The sequence below is a fragment of the Gobio gobio genome (assembly GCF_949357685.1).
Source record: "Gobio gobio genome assembly, chromosome: 14".
Classification (NCBI taxonomy): Eukaryota; Metazoa; Chordata; class Actinopteri; order Cypriniformes; family Gobionidae; genus Gobio; species Gobio gobio.
In genome coordinates this window covers 34,414,475-34,431,570 of record NC_137107.1, presented here as the reverse complement: position 1 = coordinate 34,431,570, position 17,096 = coordinate 34,414,475, and the positions used below count along the sequence as shown (strand labels likewise).

General features: G+C 40.4%; 1 protein-coding gene across 2 annotated transcripts; it reads left to right on the top strand.

The window, feature by feature from the left end:
- Positions 1-2,340: 2,340 nt before the first annotated feature.
- LOC307137570 (macrophage mannose receptor 1-like) lies at positions 2,341-10,854 on the top strand. 2 transcript variants are annotated; one of them, XR_013817935.1, is made up of 13 exons: positions 2,341-2,412; positions 2,511-2,537; positions 2,756-3,142; positions 3,254-3,598; positions 3,672-4,046; positions 4,125-4,499; positions 4,863-5,237; positions 5,329-5,673; positions 7,316-7,684; positions 7,933-8,033; positions 8,135-8,347; positions 8,649-8,725; positions 8,956-9,260. XR_013817935.1 is itself a non-coding variant. In XM_079835318.1 (12 exons), exons 2-11 carry the CDS (start codon positions 2,513-2,515, stop codon positions 8,704-8,706), a joined length of 3,069 nt encoding a protein of 1,022 aa, XP_079691444.1. In that variant the 5' UTR covers positions 2,359-2,412; positions 2,511-2,512; the 3' UTR covers positions 8,707-8,725; positions 8,956-10,854. The 2 variants fall into 2 exon arrangements, 1 of the variants encoding a protein (XP_079691444.1); XM_079835318.1 differs by having other exon boundaries at positions 2,359-2,412; positions 7,933-8,347; positions 8,956-10,854.
- Positions 10,855-17,096: the final 6,242 nt, after the last annotated feature.

Below are 17,096 nucleotides of genomic sequence, written 5' to 3'. Positions count from 1 at the left end.
TCCAATTGTGTGCAGAGGGAATTTGAAAGACAACCGTTTATCCCACCCCTTGGATTGAGCCCTGTCAATGGTGAGTTTCCAGACCCAACATCTTGATGTGGGTCTGGCTTGTCAGGCTAGTCTGCCTCTGCAAAGAAGGTGAATTTGTTGACATGGATTATGGGGGGCTCGTATGAAAAGACACTCTAAGATGTAGCTACACCACCCTGATGACCATGGAAATATTAGTACCTATGAGTTAAATCACATACCCAAAAGGACACAGGTTCGTGTTTCAAAAGAGGGTCTGAGACGTGGATACCAAAAAAATATAAAGATTTTTTATACAATGCTCAGCAGTGATGAAAAAAAGACATTAAAATCCTAGAGGGTCGTATTAGCATAGACACATAGAAGAGACTGGAACAGGGCAAGGAGACCGAGGCTTACCAATGGCAGGTGAGCTAGTTTAGTGAGCACCAAGATCCTATATCAAAACCTTACCACCTTGTGCACCGGTCTCATCACACCACATGCACACATTGGGTCAGACACAAAACACACTGCACTCTGTGACAAAATGCCACCACCGTACACGAGGGCCTACTAGCAGACTGCCCTGAAGCCTCGGCTCCTGCAGCAAAAGACAAAATTAATCCAAACAGTTTTCAAATTAATCAAGATAAATAATACTGTTTAACCTAGATGAGCTGAAAAGGCATAACAAAACATAAATGTCACCTCCAATGAGGTTCAAACTCACAACATCAAATTGGAGGTGGATAATTATAGCACTTCCACAAACATACAAACTAGAAACCAAATCATCATAACAGATAAAGTAATGCTGACTAAACAGCAACGTTACACAAAAACAAGGGAAGTTAAACTCTGACAACCCAAAATAAATAAACAAACTAAACAAAAGAATAGGGAAAACAAGTATAACAAAACAACAAATCAAAACAAATAGGGGAGAACGGGGCACAATCTAATGCTTTTTGACTTTCTCAGTTTGTGTAAATCCACTTGGGGTTCAGAGTATTTATTTTTGTTCCCCCCATTAACTGCACACATGTCTAATACAATTATGTGATTTTGTTTCATTAATACAGTGTATACTTTTTTCTTGATTTACCCTGAAAGAATGGAAGTGAAATGTGTTCACCACACGATCTAGTGTAGAGACATCACTTCCTGTGTGTGAGGTATCTACACTAGATCGTGTACATTGACCTTCCTTTCCGGAAGTTCTGCGCTTTCAGGGCTGTTGGACATGGTGTTGTATTTGAGGTAAAAAATTATATAAATACTGTTCGGTTTATCGCACAAACCGATCGTTTCGTGTCTTACGACATTAATGTGTCGTCGCAATTCACATGGATTAATTTGAAGTTGTCTGTGCATGTTTTTTTTACCCTAATAGAATTAGACCCCATTGACAAGCATTATATGAGTGACACACAGCAACGGTTGAAGTTAAAAATCTCCATTTGTGTTCTACTGAAGAAACAAAGACACCTACACCTTGGATGGCCTGGGGGTAAGCAGATAAATGTCAAATTTTCATTTTTGGGTGAACTATCCCTTTAAACTATCATAAAACCGGTCGGTTAGGACAGCATTCCTGCACATTTGTTTCAAGTTTTTGAATCCATTTTGAGTTCCATTCTTGTGTCTTTGTATTGCTAAATAATGAGTAACGTAGGTTGTCTATTCTCATAGTAACCAAAGTTTTGTTTAAGAATCAAGCTGATCAAATATCCTGCGTCATCAGATCTCAGCTGCAACAACCCATTAAGTTCAAAAATACCTTAGTGATAATATCCATGCAATCAAAAGGGTTTTCTTAAGGGATCAGTTGACCCGGGCACACATTTTAATTTAATATATTTTTACTATTTCATTATTACTTCAATGATTTGTTAATCTATTTGCTAATATATTGTTGATTGAACAAACATAATGATAAATCAAAATGAGTTGCTGGAATCAATTATTCAGTTTTAGTTTATTTAGAAATTAAATTCTTCTGCTTTATGGTCTAAATGCTAATGGGAAATGCTTTCTTACTGTGTGCAGTTTCATCATTAAAATCTATCTGCATAGCTTAATGTTGCAATGCATCACAGACTTTGTCGATATATTATGTCCACAAACCAACCAAGACATCTGCACTCACAAGTTCAGGAAGTTGGAGCAAGGATTGTTAAAGCATTTGTTTCCTGTAACAACAGAACATGAAATGTTCTCATAGAGTATGTTTATAAAAGCGCCTATGTGACCCAACAGGTTTCTTGATGTCAGATGTGTTTATAAAAAATGATCCCACCCATATTTAGTGAACACTATAAATAGTAAGACAGCCAGGTAATCTATAACAAAAGCAACAAGAGAAAAGACAGGTGTCATCCTGACATTTAAAACATTAAAGTAATAAATAGTGAAAATAGAACAAATTATTAGATTGATTGTTTTATTTATTACAGGTTTTACATGTGATTAATATATATATTTTTTCTTTCTCACAGCTATGTTTCCATTGCTTCTGTTATCAGGTAAGACAAAGATTTCCACCAAATATTTTATTATCAAAATCAAAAATTGACATTATACATTTTGTATTCGACTGTTACAGCATTTGTTATTGTAGTAATTTATTTGTTACCATTTCGAGAATACAGTTAGAGTACAATGTCAGAGAATATATTCAGAATACATAATAGAGTACACTGACCCATTTGGTCCTTGTTTTTTCATTAAAAAATGAAAACAGGTGTTATCACCTTCACCTTGAGTGTCCCTCAGTTTGTCTTTGTGAATGAATCCAAGACTTGGGCAGAAGCTCAGAGATACTGTAGAGACAAATACACTGATCTGGCCATCATTGAGAATGAACAACAGACAGTTCAGTTATTGGACACAGTGAATGATGATTCCATTGATTTGGCCTGGATTGGACTCTATGATGATCTGAACATTTGGAAATGGACTCTAGAGGACAGTGATTTCTTCAAGGAGGGAGGGAAAGGCTTCAGGAACTGGTATAACGAAGGACCAAGCAATTATGGAGGACAAAGTCTGTGTATGTTTTTGAACAGGAATAATGGCATATGGTATACAACATCCTGCTCCTCTACACGTTCTTTTATCTGCTATGATGGTGAGCAGTTGCATTAATGTGTATTTAGGGCAATGAAAAAACAAGCAATTTTTAATCATTCTGAAATAATCAGCTGTCACTAATGCTCTTTAATGTATTTAAATGTTTTAGGAAGACAGAATGCCAGTGCAAGTTATATTTTCATTTACCAGTACAAAAACTGGACTGAGGCTCAGAGTTACTGCAGAGAGCATCACACAGACCTCGTCAGTATCAGGAATGAGACTGAAAATCAGAAGATCGGTTTTTTATTCCAGAATTATTATTATTATTATGATGTTTGGATTGGACTGTACAAAACCAGATCTTGGTCAGATCAGAGCAACTCTTCATTTACTTACTGGAGCACATGGCAGCCAGATACTGCAGGATCCTGCACTGTAGTCTCATTCAGTGACTCTGGGAAATGGACAGATGAAAACTGCAATTATGCATTTCCTTTTATTTGCCACAATGGTGAGTAGAAGTCTGTCTTAATGGCCAGGACTGTCAAAAATTTTAAATGCTAAGTTGGACACTTTCTCCACAGTGTCACCCCTGACATCATCCCGCCAGTATCACTTTGTGAATGAATCCAAGACCTGGACTGAAGCTCAGAGATACTGCAGACAGAATTACACTGATCTGGCCACCATTGATAACATGGAGGAAATGAACAGTCTGATTAACACAGTTAATGGGAGTTACAATGGTTCAGCCTGGATTGGACAGTATGATGATGTGAACAGCTGGAGATGGTCATTGGAAAACAATGATTTCTATCAGGAAGGAGAGAGAGAATTTAGGAACTGGTATCATGAACCAGACAACAGTTGGGGGAAGGAACTGTGTGTTTACATGGAATATAATGGAAAATGGCATGATATTAATTGTGACAACACACAAATATTCGTTTGCTATGATGGTAAGGACATTTTTTTTTTTTTTGTGTGTGTGAGTATTTCTGTGCATCTATTATACATCTGTATATTTAAAATCACAGGTAGAGTGAATGCCACACAGAGATATGTTAGAATCTATGACCGGAAAACCTGGTCAGAGGCTCGTAGATACTGCAGAGATCATTACACAGATCTCGCCAATGTGAGAAATCAGACTGAGAACCAGAGGATCCTTGAGATAGCAGGTGGATATGGATTCTGGATCGGACTGTACAGAAATAGGGTTTGGTCAAACGGTCAGATTACCAAATATGAAGACTGGAGACCACAAATTCCCTATTCACCACAGCAACCAGATAGTGGTCAATATAATTATGGTCCATGGTCTCAGCAATGCACTGCCGTATCATTCAGCAATTTAGGCCGATGGACTGATGAGGACTGCTTATCCAGAATGCCTTTCATCTGCTACAACAGTGAGTTTATTTTTACTATTTTTTTCCACTTTTTAAAACACTTTTCTATAAAAACGTTATACAAAAAGTGATATTAGTCAATGTATAGATATTTACTCTGAAAATTTTATTTTTAATGCATATTATTTATTTTACATTTTATATAGATTTTGAAACAATTTACCCAATTTGTTTTTTATTTCCAAATTGAAAAAACTGTTTTCCCGTTAACAGGAAGTGTTGTTAATATAGACATAATTATAATTTTTAATAATTTCAATTAAAATAAAATGTCCGCAATAAAACAATTTTAATAGTTTCATGATGAATTGGTGATTGCAGAGAAGAATCAAATGTGTTTATATGTTCATTTTAAACTTACAGGAACCTGCACACAGTCTTCATGCACCCATCAGTATCACTTTGTGTCCGAGTCTAAGACCTGGACTGAAGCTCAGAGATACTGCAGACAGAATTACACTGATCTGGCCACCATCGATAATATGGAGGAAATGAAGAGGCTCATTAAAACAATACGCAGGACTTACAATGGCAAAGCTTGGATTGGTCTGTATGATGATCTGAACAGCTGGAGATGGTCTCTGGAGAATACAGCATTAGAGGGAGGTTTTAAAAGCTGGTATGTCCAGCAACCAGTGAACTCAGGTGGACAGAGTCTGTGTGTGTACATGTCATATTATTGGGGAATATGGCGTGAAATCTCTTGCTACTCTACACTTCCATTTGTTTGCTATGATGGTGAGAACTCCTGTTGACGTTTTAAAGTATTTACAACAATATAATTATGATACCATGATATATCACATACAAATACGTATATTCCCTACAGGAAGAGTGAATGCTAGTACAAGTTATGTGTTCATTTACCAGTACAAAAACTGGACTGAGGCTCAGAGTTACTGCAGAGAACATCACACAGACCTCGTCAGTATCAGGAATGAGACTGAAAACCTCAAACTTCAGTCATTATTTCGGTATTATTCCTCTTTTTGGATTGGACTGTACAGAACCAGATCTTGGTCAGATCAGACCAACTCTTCATTCAGTAACTGGAGGACAGGACAGCCAGATAATGCTGGAAACAGTGAATCCTGCACTGTAGTCTCATTGAGAGACTCTGGGAGCTGGACAGATGAAAACTGCAATACTGCATTACCTTTCATTTGCTACAGTGGTGAGTAGATCATTCAGACCCCAGCAGAGTCTTGACACATACATTCACGGTCAGCTGTCAGTGATATTATTTTCACCTCAGTTAAGAAATAAATAAGGTCGGCTTTTAAGTGCATACCACTCTGCCACACATACTTGAATTGACTTAGAAACATTGGCGGCTGGTGATAATTATTTTTGGGGGGCGTTTTTTTTTTTTTTAGGGGGGGGTATCAAGATGCAAAACAGTGTCTTCACTTTTATCTTTTTACACATTCATTTCCCACATATAATTGAATGAGGAAAGGAAAAACAAAAGAGAACAGCAACAACAACAACAGACTAGCATGTTGACTACTTGAAAATAAATTTTGCTCTCCTTTCTTTCTGGCCAAAAAATTCTCTGATTAAAGTCAGTCATCTCAGTAGTGTCATGATGTTTGCATTGTTCAGTCAGATATTTGAGGTCTCTTACCCCCGTTGTTGTCCACAAAACTTCAGTACCGACACTTAGAAATAAAAGACAGGGAAAGCAATAAAGGGCATTGCTAACAACACATCCAGCCAGCCACCTAACTTACGTTTCTCATAACAAGCGCGTGGAGCTCCGAGTGCAGCTGCGTCCTCTGTCACTGGCCTGCTGCTGGATTTGTAAATCGCGTTGGTCCGGTTCGGGATCCTTTATCATTTTGTTTTCTTCCAACGAACGCCTTGTGAAAGAATTTGGTTTAACTGCTGCCATCTCTACGAAACTGATCATCCTAATAAGGTTTTGGCGGAGTCGGAGTGACTGTGTCGCCCGCGCACTTTCGCTTTAGTGGCCAAGAGTGTAAAGTTGAATGACAGGTGATGAGAACCAATCAGATTGGATAAAATAACACGCATCCAATTCTGATTCGCCAGGGACACAATGACCTGCGTCCGGAGGAGGATCTTTAAGAACCAATTAGAGACCTGCTTCAGGTCACATGCTGCATGTATATTTTTAGACTCAGATAGAAATCCATTTGCCCGGCGTCCCTCACGCATGAAACAGCATTAAACATATTGAAGAACATATAAAATAGTTAACCCATCAAAGCCAGTTTTTATTAAATGCTGAGGCTCTTACTAACAGCCAGCACATCGTATGAGTAAACTATTTTATTTTTATTTCACTTTTATATAATTTTTGTATACATGTATATTTCTGGAATTTTGATGGGGGCAGTGCCCCAGTGCCTCTATTGACCAGCCGCCACTGCTTAGAAATTAATCCGAAATTAAGTCTTTCAACATTGCCACGTATATTTTTTTCTCTTTAAAAACTGTGTAGGATATTAACAATGAAAAGTACTTCTAAAGCATTTATAAATTCATTTTAATTTCAATGTTTATTGAAAAACATTTTATTATAGAAATTATGTTAATTAATGAACCTCTGCAAGCTGATAATATTGATGTTATCTAATGCCAGTTAATGCAAACATGACATAACTAATGGCACTTTATTGTAAATTGGTTCCAAAGTATATGAACATTTATATTTTGATCCTCTTATTTAGTCTACAAACGTTCTACATGTTTGTCCATTAGTTCCAAATCCAAAATGTCCTTCGTAATCTTTATGATGCAATAATTGTAACTTTTTAACTTTTATCCTCACCCTTTTCCCACCTTTAAAGGATCAGCATCATCCCATCAGTATCATTTTATGAATGAATCCAAGACCTGGACTGAAGCTCAGAGATACTGCAGACAGAATTACACTGATCTGGCCACCATTGATAACATGGAGGAAATGAACAGTCTGATTAACACAGTTAATGGGAGTTACAATGGTTCAGCCTGGATTGGACTGTATGATGATGTGAACAGCTGGAGATGGTCATTGGAAAACAATGATTTCTATCCGGAAGGAGAGAGAGATTTCAGAAACTGGTATCACGAACCAAACAACAATGGAGTGAATGAACTGTGTGTTTACATGGATTATAATGGGAACTGGTACGATATGTCATGTGACAACACACAGATATTCATTTGCTATAATGGTAAGACATTATCTTCTTTAGCTTTAAGATTTGTCAAACCAGCCATTTTCAGTCCTGAAAGATTCTGAAGTGTTCAGTATTTTTATACCCCAAATTCTTGAGAGAAAAATGAAAGACTGTGTTTCATTATTTGAATTATTAGTAATGTTTTACTGTTTTCGAAATGTCTTTATTATATAGCTATAACTTTGATAGACAAATTACAAATACATTTACGGATTTAAATCCACTAAATTATTTCATTTTAGGTAGAGGAAACTCCTCTCAGAAGTATGTTTTGGTAAATGAGGGAAGGACCTGGGCTGGAGCTCAGAGCTACTGCAGAGAGAAATACACAGACCTGGCCAGTGTGAGAAATGAGACAGAGCATCAACAGATACTGAATGTTACACGTTATTATTATAGTAATGGCTATTATTATGGATATAATGTATGGATTGGTCTGCACAGAAACAGACTATGGTCAGATCAGAGCAGCTCTTCCTTCACATATTGGCTGCCATATACTCAAGGCGATATTGCACAACCAGATAATGGTGCAAATGTCCCAGGACAGCAGGGAGCTCAACACTGCACAGCTGTGTCTTTAAAATACTTTGGCCAGTGGACAGATGAGAGATGCATTGCCAGTTTGCCTTTCTTCTGTTACAGTGGTGAGCAAATGTACTTTATGGAATGAAAAATATTAATAATAAACAATTAACAAATTCATTACAATAAGTTGTTGATGATAATATGAATGTGAATGATTGTGTAATTCACTAACTTTTATGCTATTTCTCTTTGCTTTCTGGTGAACATGATGACCATTATATTGACCAATCAATTCAGATGTATATGGTATGTTTGTGAAGATATGTGCTCTTTTCTGCTGTTTTCAGTCCAAAATAAGTATTTTTCAACATACATCATCATCATAACTGGATTGTATTGTTTGTATTCATGCTCTTTTTTTACTGACCAGTGGCGGGACTGAGAGTGGAACTTACAAGTGTGGAAAATCTGTCAGAGTCTCAGGTTGAAGAACTGGTGATTATAAAGGTGAGAACCATTTCAAAACACCCATTATAATTTTAGTTTGTGTTACACAAAAAACAACAACATGCAAAATAAATAACTTTAGAATAACTAAATGACAACAGCATATAATAATAATAATAATAATAATAATAATAATAATAATAATAGTTATTATTAATATTATTATTTACAGATCTTTGTAATATATTTATCTCAAAAATATCTCACAGAGAGCAAATCACATGTTTCAGTTACAGGAAGAATTTATCAGACGAGGACTTCCCAGCAACTTCACCATGCATTTGAGAAACTATCGTAAAATGGCACCGTGAGAGATAACGACAGCATTTCTGCACACAAGCACATGGTTTTAGGGTTCATGTTTTTTGCCTTTTTACATGTTCTTTGTCCTATTGATATCAGAAATTATGAATGTCACATGATTGTCTTGAATTTCATATTATCATTTTTAACAAATATAAGACTATGTACAATATTTTAATTGCAGGCATTTCGCTTTTTGATTCTTGTTTTTAATAAATAATGATTAACATACAGTAGGTTGATTGTACTCATACTATCAGAATGTATATATAGGGCCCTATTTTAACGATCTGAAACGCAAGTGTCAAAGCGCGAAGCGCAAGTAACTTTGTGGGCGGGTCTCGGCGCTGTTGCTATTTTCCCGGCGGGATAAATGGCTCTTGCGCCCGGCGCAAATCTAAAATGGGTTGGTCTGAAGTAGCTTCATTATTCATAGGTGTGGTTTGGGCGTAACGTGAATAAACCAATCAGAGCTTCATCCAACATTGCCTGTAAAAGCAGGTGCGCAAGTTCCATTATGGATTGCTGCTATTATGGCGTATTTACCAGGCCCACGCCAGGAGCGGTTCACAGCCGAGGAGACTGATGTTCTTGTAAGAGCAGTGAAAGACAGAGAAGTTGTGTTGTATGGGGATGGGAGAAACCCACCCAAAATAGCGTTGGTTAAACAGGCGTGGGAGGAAATAGCCACAATTGTTTCATCAGCTGGCATCCCCAGGACGTCGCACCAGTGCCGCAAGCGCTACAATGACATCAGAAGACGGGGAAAGTCCAAGCTTGCCAGCATCAGTCGGGCACGCCGTGTAACGGGGGGTGGATCTGCCTCTACTCAGGACCTGACACCAGCAGAGAACATCGGTGCGTCCACCCTCAACGATTTTTTTTCCTGGTTCTTGACGGACAAACCAATTTGTTAGATGTCCTTATATACATATATGTCTTGCCAGAAGTTGCCACTATTGGGCAAACAGGTCTCCTTAATTATTAGACTACAATTAGCCTGAATAATTTGTAAGCTAGATTTATGCCTATTTTTTCACATCTTCGTGGCACACCACAATGATTTCCGTCATCTCATGTGTTAATATTTTTTAGTGTAACAATTTATGATTTGCAAAAATAACTGTTGCATCTGTGTAGATTACATGAGCAAAGTGTATGCGCGTTGTGCACGCTATACATTATGGTCAAGCATGCGCCCTTAAAATAGCATAATGAACAACGCGCAATGCGCCACTGACTTTAGACTAGGTTTTTTCTGGTCAGTGGCGCAATTGTTTAATGGAACAGCAAAATAGCACCAGGGATTGTTTGCGCCGGAACACGCCTCCTTTTTTGCGCTGAACCGCCCAGGTAGCGCAAGTTCATTCACTAGTTTAGCGACGTGCTTCTGTGGAGGGAAAAGCGCGCTTTGTGCGGGTGCAAAATAGGAATGACACATGCGTCGGTGTACAAAGTCAATTGCGCTGGGTGCAAGATAGGGCCCATATAGTTTTTTTTTTTAATAATCAAACTGATCAAATAAGTTGTGTCATTTGGTGTTGCAATGATTTGTTAATTTGGCTCAAGGCACTGGGATGGGCTTCAGTATCCCTGCGACCCTACATAGGACTAAAATTTACTTGGTAATCTATTGGTCATCAATTTTTTTGGAAAGCTTTTTTTTCAGTGGAATGTTACAGTACAACAGAATTCATTGGAACAACCACATGAAGACAGATAAGACAGACATCATTTGACACAAAATTAGTTTTTCTGATTACATGGTCATGTGATATTATATATGATTCTATTTGTAGATTTATCATACATTACAATAAATAATCAAAAAAATTCTCTTTCTTTAGTTCTGGATTTATAAATGTCACAATGGTGTAAATGAGGCAGGAAAGTGGATTTAAGTGCAGGAGACTTTAAAGGTGCAATTTGAAATATTGACAGCTATTGGCGCGCTGTCTCCCAGCTAGAATATTTATTTTCTGGGGACAGTCATGGACTCGATACAGATGAGAGCGCAGCTTACGTCACAGCGCACCCTCTTCAAAGCTGGCACTTACACTCCTCTCAAACGTTTTCAGAGGATGTTAGGCATTATGGCATCAGCAGTCCTCAAACTGGTTAAAACCCAGCGCCCCGGCTCACGCGTGGCGGTCAGGCCACTCAAAGTGAACCGCGGCTGTATCAAAGCCCTGGATCCTTAGAAAGCAGCCGACTGGTACCAGTCTGGTGTGATTATGGGCACGGTCTCGAAGTGGATAGTGATCTCGACAGATGCATCCAACCTAGGTTGGGGTGTCCTGCACGAAGTCAGGCCCATCTCCGGCCTTTGGTCAATCTCAGAGAGGCGGCTGCACATAAACTGTCTAGAGATGAGAGCGGTCGATATGTCGCTAAAAGCTTTCCTCCCATACATAAAGGGTCACCACGTTCTAGTCTGAACGGACAACATGTCAGTGGTATCCCTTATAAATCGCCAGGTCAAGCAACCTGCACACCATGGCCAAACGTCTCCTTTTATGGGCTCAGCACAACCTGCGCTCGCTAAGGGCAGCGCATGTTCCAGGCATTCTGAACCAGGGTCCGAATATGCTCAACATTCTATCAGGACCACTATCGTCAAAGATAATGGATTGACTATTAGCATACAGTTTGGATTTGCGGTATGGTTCTGTTCTGGACAAGAACTCCCTGCGCATCCATGCAGCCGAGCATGGATAAGAGCAGGGAGAGCAGCAATAACCCTCCTTAGGGTAAACAGAACAGAACCAACATAATGTATTGCAGATTGCAGATGTTAAATGTACAAAATAATTCAGGAATTTAGTCTGATTCAAGGGGAATTAGAATACAAAATCCTGACTGGACAAGATGAGGGGATGGAGGAGGGTAAATGAGCTCTGGAGAAACGCAATAGCTGCTGATAGTACTGAAGGAGCTTATATATGTATGCTGTGATAGACGTTGTATTCCTATAGGTAGACATGATCAGCTCACATTCAGCTGATGCAAGCTTGACTAACGCGACCTGCCAGAACTGACGCTACGCTGGATTTCCCCCAAGGGACTGGTCTCTTCACCTACAAACGGTTCAGCTAATTTGGAGCATCTTCGGCGAGGTAGAGGTCAATCTCTTCGCCTCAGAAGAAAATGCTCATTGCCCAACATTTTTTCCAAAGAACAGGGATGCGCTGGCCCATGACATTGGTGATTTACATGTGCTCTCGGTGAGTGCTTCCTGCCTTGAGTTTGGGCTTAATTACTCCAGAGTCATCCTCAAACCAAGACATGGTTATGTACCCAAAGTGCTCTCCACTCCAAGTCATTTCACTATCAGCTCTTCCCTCGTCTGAGGACGAAAGAGACGATTATCTACTCTGTTACGTCAAGACTCTTAGAGCTTATTAAAGGTCCCGTTTTTCGTGTTTTTTTGAAGCTTTGATTGTGTTTACAGTGTGCAATATAACATGTGTTCATGTTTCACGTGTAAAAAAACAGTATTTTTTTTACACAGTACACAATTTACTTATCTGTATACCGCTGTTTTCACTGTCCTCAAAACGGCTTGAAAGATTTCCCTGTTCTATGAAGTCCCTCCTTCAGAAATACGTAACAAGTTCTGATTGTGCCAGCGGTTCCCGTGTTGTGATTCGACAGCAGCTTAGCGCACATTACCCGGAAAGGTCACGCCTCTTACCATAACGGGGAGATGAACGCCCTCAAACTACAGCCCCTGAAGGCCAAACAAAGGTGATTTGAAAATAACAGCGTCTGAACGACATGGCGACAAACACAACCGAACCGAACCGAACCGAACCGAACGCAACACTTCCTCTTCTCCAGGGAACAACAAGACCACGCCCCCTTTTTTGCGTATTCTTGTGGGCGGAGGTTAGTCAACAAACTGTTCTACTGACGTAATTAAAGCAGGATGTACAGGGTTGTAGTCCGTTGTAACTGGCCGTTCGCTGTAGGCTTTGAAAGGGAACTTCTAAATAAAATTTCTCGCTTGGCATTAAACTTTTGAGCTTTATAATTTTACAGGTATTATTTATGCTCTAACAGCAACATTACACACTAACTAAAGTTTGAAAAATGGGATCACGAAGAACAGGACCTTTAAAGGCATACCGCCGCATCTAGGCAGTCGGAACAGCTCTTTGTATGCTTTGGCGGCCGCACCAGAGGGTGCGCGATCACAGAGCAGAGATTATTGCATAGATAGTAGATGGCATCAGAGCTCATTCCACTAGAGGCATGGCCTCGTCAAGGGCTTGGTCCAGTGAAATACCACTTGAAAATATCTGTGCAGTGGCAGGCTGGGCCTCTCCATCCACATTTATTAGATTCTATAACTTGGAGGTTCCTGCTTTGCAAGATAGGGTTCTTTCCATATAAACAAATGTATAACACAACATTTGCAATAAATGAAAGCTTTAGAATAAGTTCTGCCAGGAAGACTTAATTGTCACGTCACTTCAACCTTTTTATCTATCCAATCACATTCTAATACTTGGGTATAAAAGATCGGTAATTACTCATGTCTGAGTACGCAGATGCTGACGCTCCAATAAAGTTGACGATCCGGACGTTCCGTAGCGGTCGATCGCTGGTCCTATTATGGAGTTGGTGGTGTGCATACAATGGCGTTCTAAGTCCATGTCAGCCTATCATGCTGTTCGCTGGACTGCCACGGCAACAGACGCAAGTGCCTTTACTAACAAGAGCAAAATCTCACGTTCAGATTCAGAACAATCACTTTCAATGGAGGACTATCTGGGCATGTTATCAAAGACACGGCTGTGATTTTCATCACCATTCTGGCGTCATCAATACATCAGGATTTATCTCAGTGATATGCATATGGTTATGCATTCCGATGCCGATTGGGTGTAGTATCTTACTCTTTCTCAATTTTGTCGCAAGCATATCTGTATAGAGCTGACACATGCATCGTATGAGACGCGCACAGGTGTCTGCCAGTCTGCTTGTGCAACGTGGTCACCCGTTGTGGCTCGCTTCTGTCGTAACTTTCCATAGTGCTCGTAAATGATTCGTATGACACCGGTTACCGTTATTGATAGTATTTTGTTAGAAAAGCTGAAACAGAACAGATGGCACAGCATATTAGCCTCTATCATTCTCCCCATGAATGCAAGGAAACCAACACGGGTTTTAAAGTAACACGCACCCATTTAATCGGGGCTTCATGATGAACTGAAGTTAAGCTGAAATCGGAATGGGTTCAGTGTTATCAGATCACTAAAATTGAATTTAAAAACTATGCTGAGCAAATTGGCATATTTAAGTACAGCACCAACATCAGTGCTTTGATCCGTTCTGATTCAGTGGTGTTAGATTCATCTTCCAAGCGCTGTGAGTTCGTCACATACAACATCCAATTTTACTGTGTAGCGACTATGAGTCAGATAAAATAATAACTCAACGGGGAATTGAATTAAAATGAAAGACTCGAATGACACTATAATTTATAAATAATTCAGAATTAATGTTTACACCTTAACTTATTCGTCCGCCGATATGTAAGAACTTAAAGGGGGCTCTGTTAAAGGGAAACATGTGTATTTAGCTCAAATGAATGAATTAATGAATTCATAGGGAATTTTGAGAGTCTATTTTACAGCCGAGCAAATGACTCTTCCAGCGTTCATTTGAACGGGCCGTAAATATCAACTCTGCAGCGGATATTAATATCCAAACAATAGTGAAACACTATTTAACAGCTAGGTAACTTAGATCAGCAGTTCAAGACATTAAATAGATAAGCACATAACACAAGAACAGTTATCTTTGAATACAAACGGAACTTTATTGATTACTCTTAACACATTAAACTATCTAACATAAACACACGCACTAGCACATTCACACGTTGCAGAAAGGAAGAAGGTGAGGAAAGAATAAGTTCTAAGAGAGAGAAATTATGAAATCCTAAGCAATATATGTATTTATGACACATGACCTGAAGAAACCATTGATCAGTAATTTAACCTCCTATCGTTTCTTAGGCAGGGTTATTACATTTGATCTAATGCACCAGTTCAGCTGGGAATCTAGAGGCATTACTTGCGTTTGTGTCTCGTGTGTCGTCTGACAAGGGGGATTCCCTTTTCCTGGCTGGACAGGGGTTTTCCCCATTCTTTGATTCGCTGAAGGTCTGGTCGTGTCTAGGATCGACGTCTTGGGAAGCCAATCACGTGGCGTGTTGGCGGATGGATGGAAGTCTTGTGGGCGTTGTTTGAAGTTGAAGCGCGCTTTTGGAGACTCGTTGAGTAACTTTTGCGGCGAAACTTAACAGAACCCGAGACTTAACGGAAAGAAAATAAACTTTAAGTAAAAGAAAGGAAAGTGAGAGAAAAGCAGATGGCCTGAATGAAATCGTTGTTTAACCCATTTTCTCTGATCTGCCACGATCGTCAGATCATCTCGTGGGAGCTCTCCATTCAGAACTCAACTCTGGTCAAACTGCTAGGACTTAACTCATCTCTAAACGAACAGGCCTTGAACCGGCTCGAACTGCTGGCTCTGAACAGGCCGCGAACTAGCTGTGACGTGAACTGGATTCTTCGTTCGTGTTCTGAGATTAAACTCAAATATTTGCCCATCCCCTGGATGGGTTCTGGCCAATTAGGCTTCAGGGGTGACTGTGTCTCCACCCCTCCCATAAAATTGGGTTATCTATATTAATTTAGTTTCCTGCTCTTAAGCAGGGAGTAAATTTAGACCTAATTTCTTACTATAAGGACATGATCAATTCTATAAAGATTTCATTCAGCTCATCTGTTGGATTATACCCATATGAACACAAAAAGATCAAACACGATGCCTTTTCATCCACTCATTCAATAGTTACATAATTGCATGAATTGGGAGTAATATACATACATTATAGTCACGTGTATCAGTTGTGACACACTTACAAGCTATGTCGAAGGCTATTTGAATGAAAGTCCAATAAACAGTGATTTGATGCACTCCATATGTAACAGTTTCTGTGAGTTTGCTTGGAGTTTTGGGGGCAAACAAGACAGGAGATACAGGCAAACGGGTAATAAATCCAGGCAAGAAATCCAAAACCAAGAGACAAGAAACCAGGGAAAACGCTCAGAAATGCAGTTTACAACAAACAAGACTTAGCCATAAATAATAGAAATGAACAGGTGCCCTCAGGTGGTAATCAGGTGGCTCGGGCCGGGCAAACGGCCAGAACAGAGAAGGATGAGCAGATGACCAGGGTGGTGCGGGTAAGGCAGGCAGCCAGGGTGGAGAAGACTGGGCAGATGACCAGGGTGATGCAGGCCGGGCAGATGACCAGGCTGGCGCAGGCGGGCAGGGTGGAGTAGGCGGCCAGGACGGAGCAGGCTGGGCAGATGACCAGGGTGGCACAGGCAGCCAGGGCGGAGCAGATGACCACCACAGCAGCGCAGACCGTCTTGGAGACCCCCACGGCAGAGCAGACAACCACCACAGCAGTGCAGATGGTCTTGAAGAACCCCACGGCGGAGCAGACTGAGCAAGTGGCCCGGTTGGAGTCCTCTCTGGATTCGGAACAGGAGACAGAGTCCTCTCTGTCCTCGGGACAGGAGGCTGAGTCCTCTCTGGACTCGTGGCAGGAGGCTGAGTCCTCTCTGAATTCGTGACAGGGGTCGGAGCCCTCTCTGGACTCGTGACCGAAGAAGACAGAGCCCTCTCTGGACGCTGGTCAGTGGCTGGCCATGGCAAGGCAATACCCTTGGCGGCTCTGGATACTCCTCCAAGACGACTGCGGGCTGCTCAGTAACAGTCCCCGAATATCTGGAGGAAGCACTGTACTCCTCCCAAGCACGTAGGACTGCCACCACATAAAACCTCAGCACAGCCCTCCTGGCCGTATCAAGACTCGGGCCCTCCGGACTCGGGACCACCGGACACGGGACCACCAGACTCGGGACCACCGGGACCACCTGAACTGGGACCACCAGACTCAAAACAGGAAATGTCACTGGGGTCTGGACGGAGACCAGGATGGGACTAGAGTCTGGAATGCCGGGTACTGTGGGAGTGCAGTGCT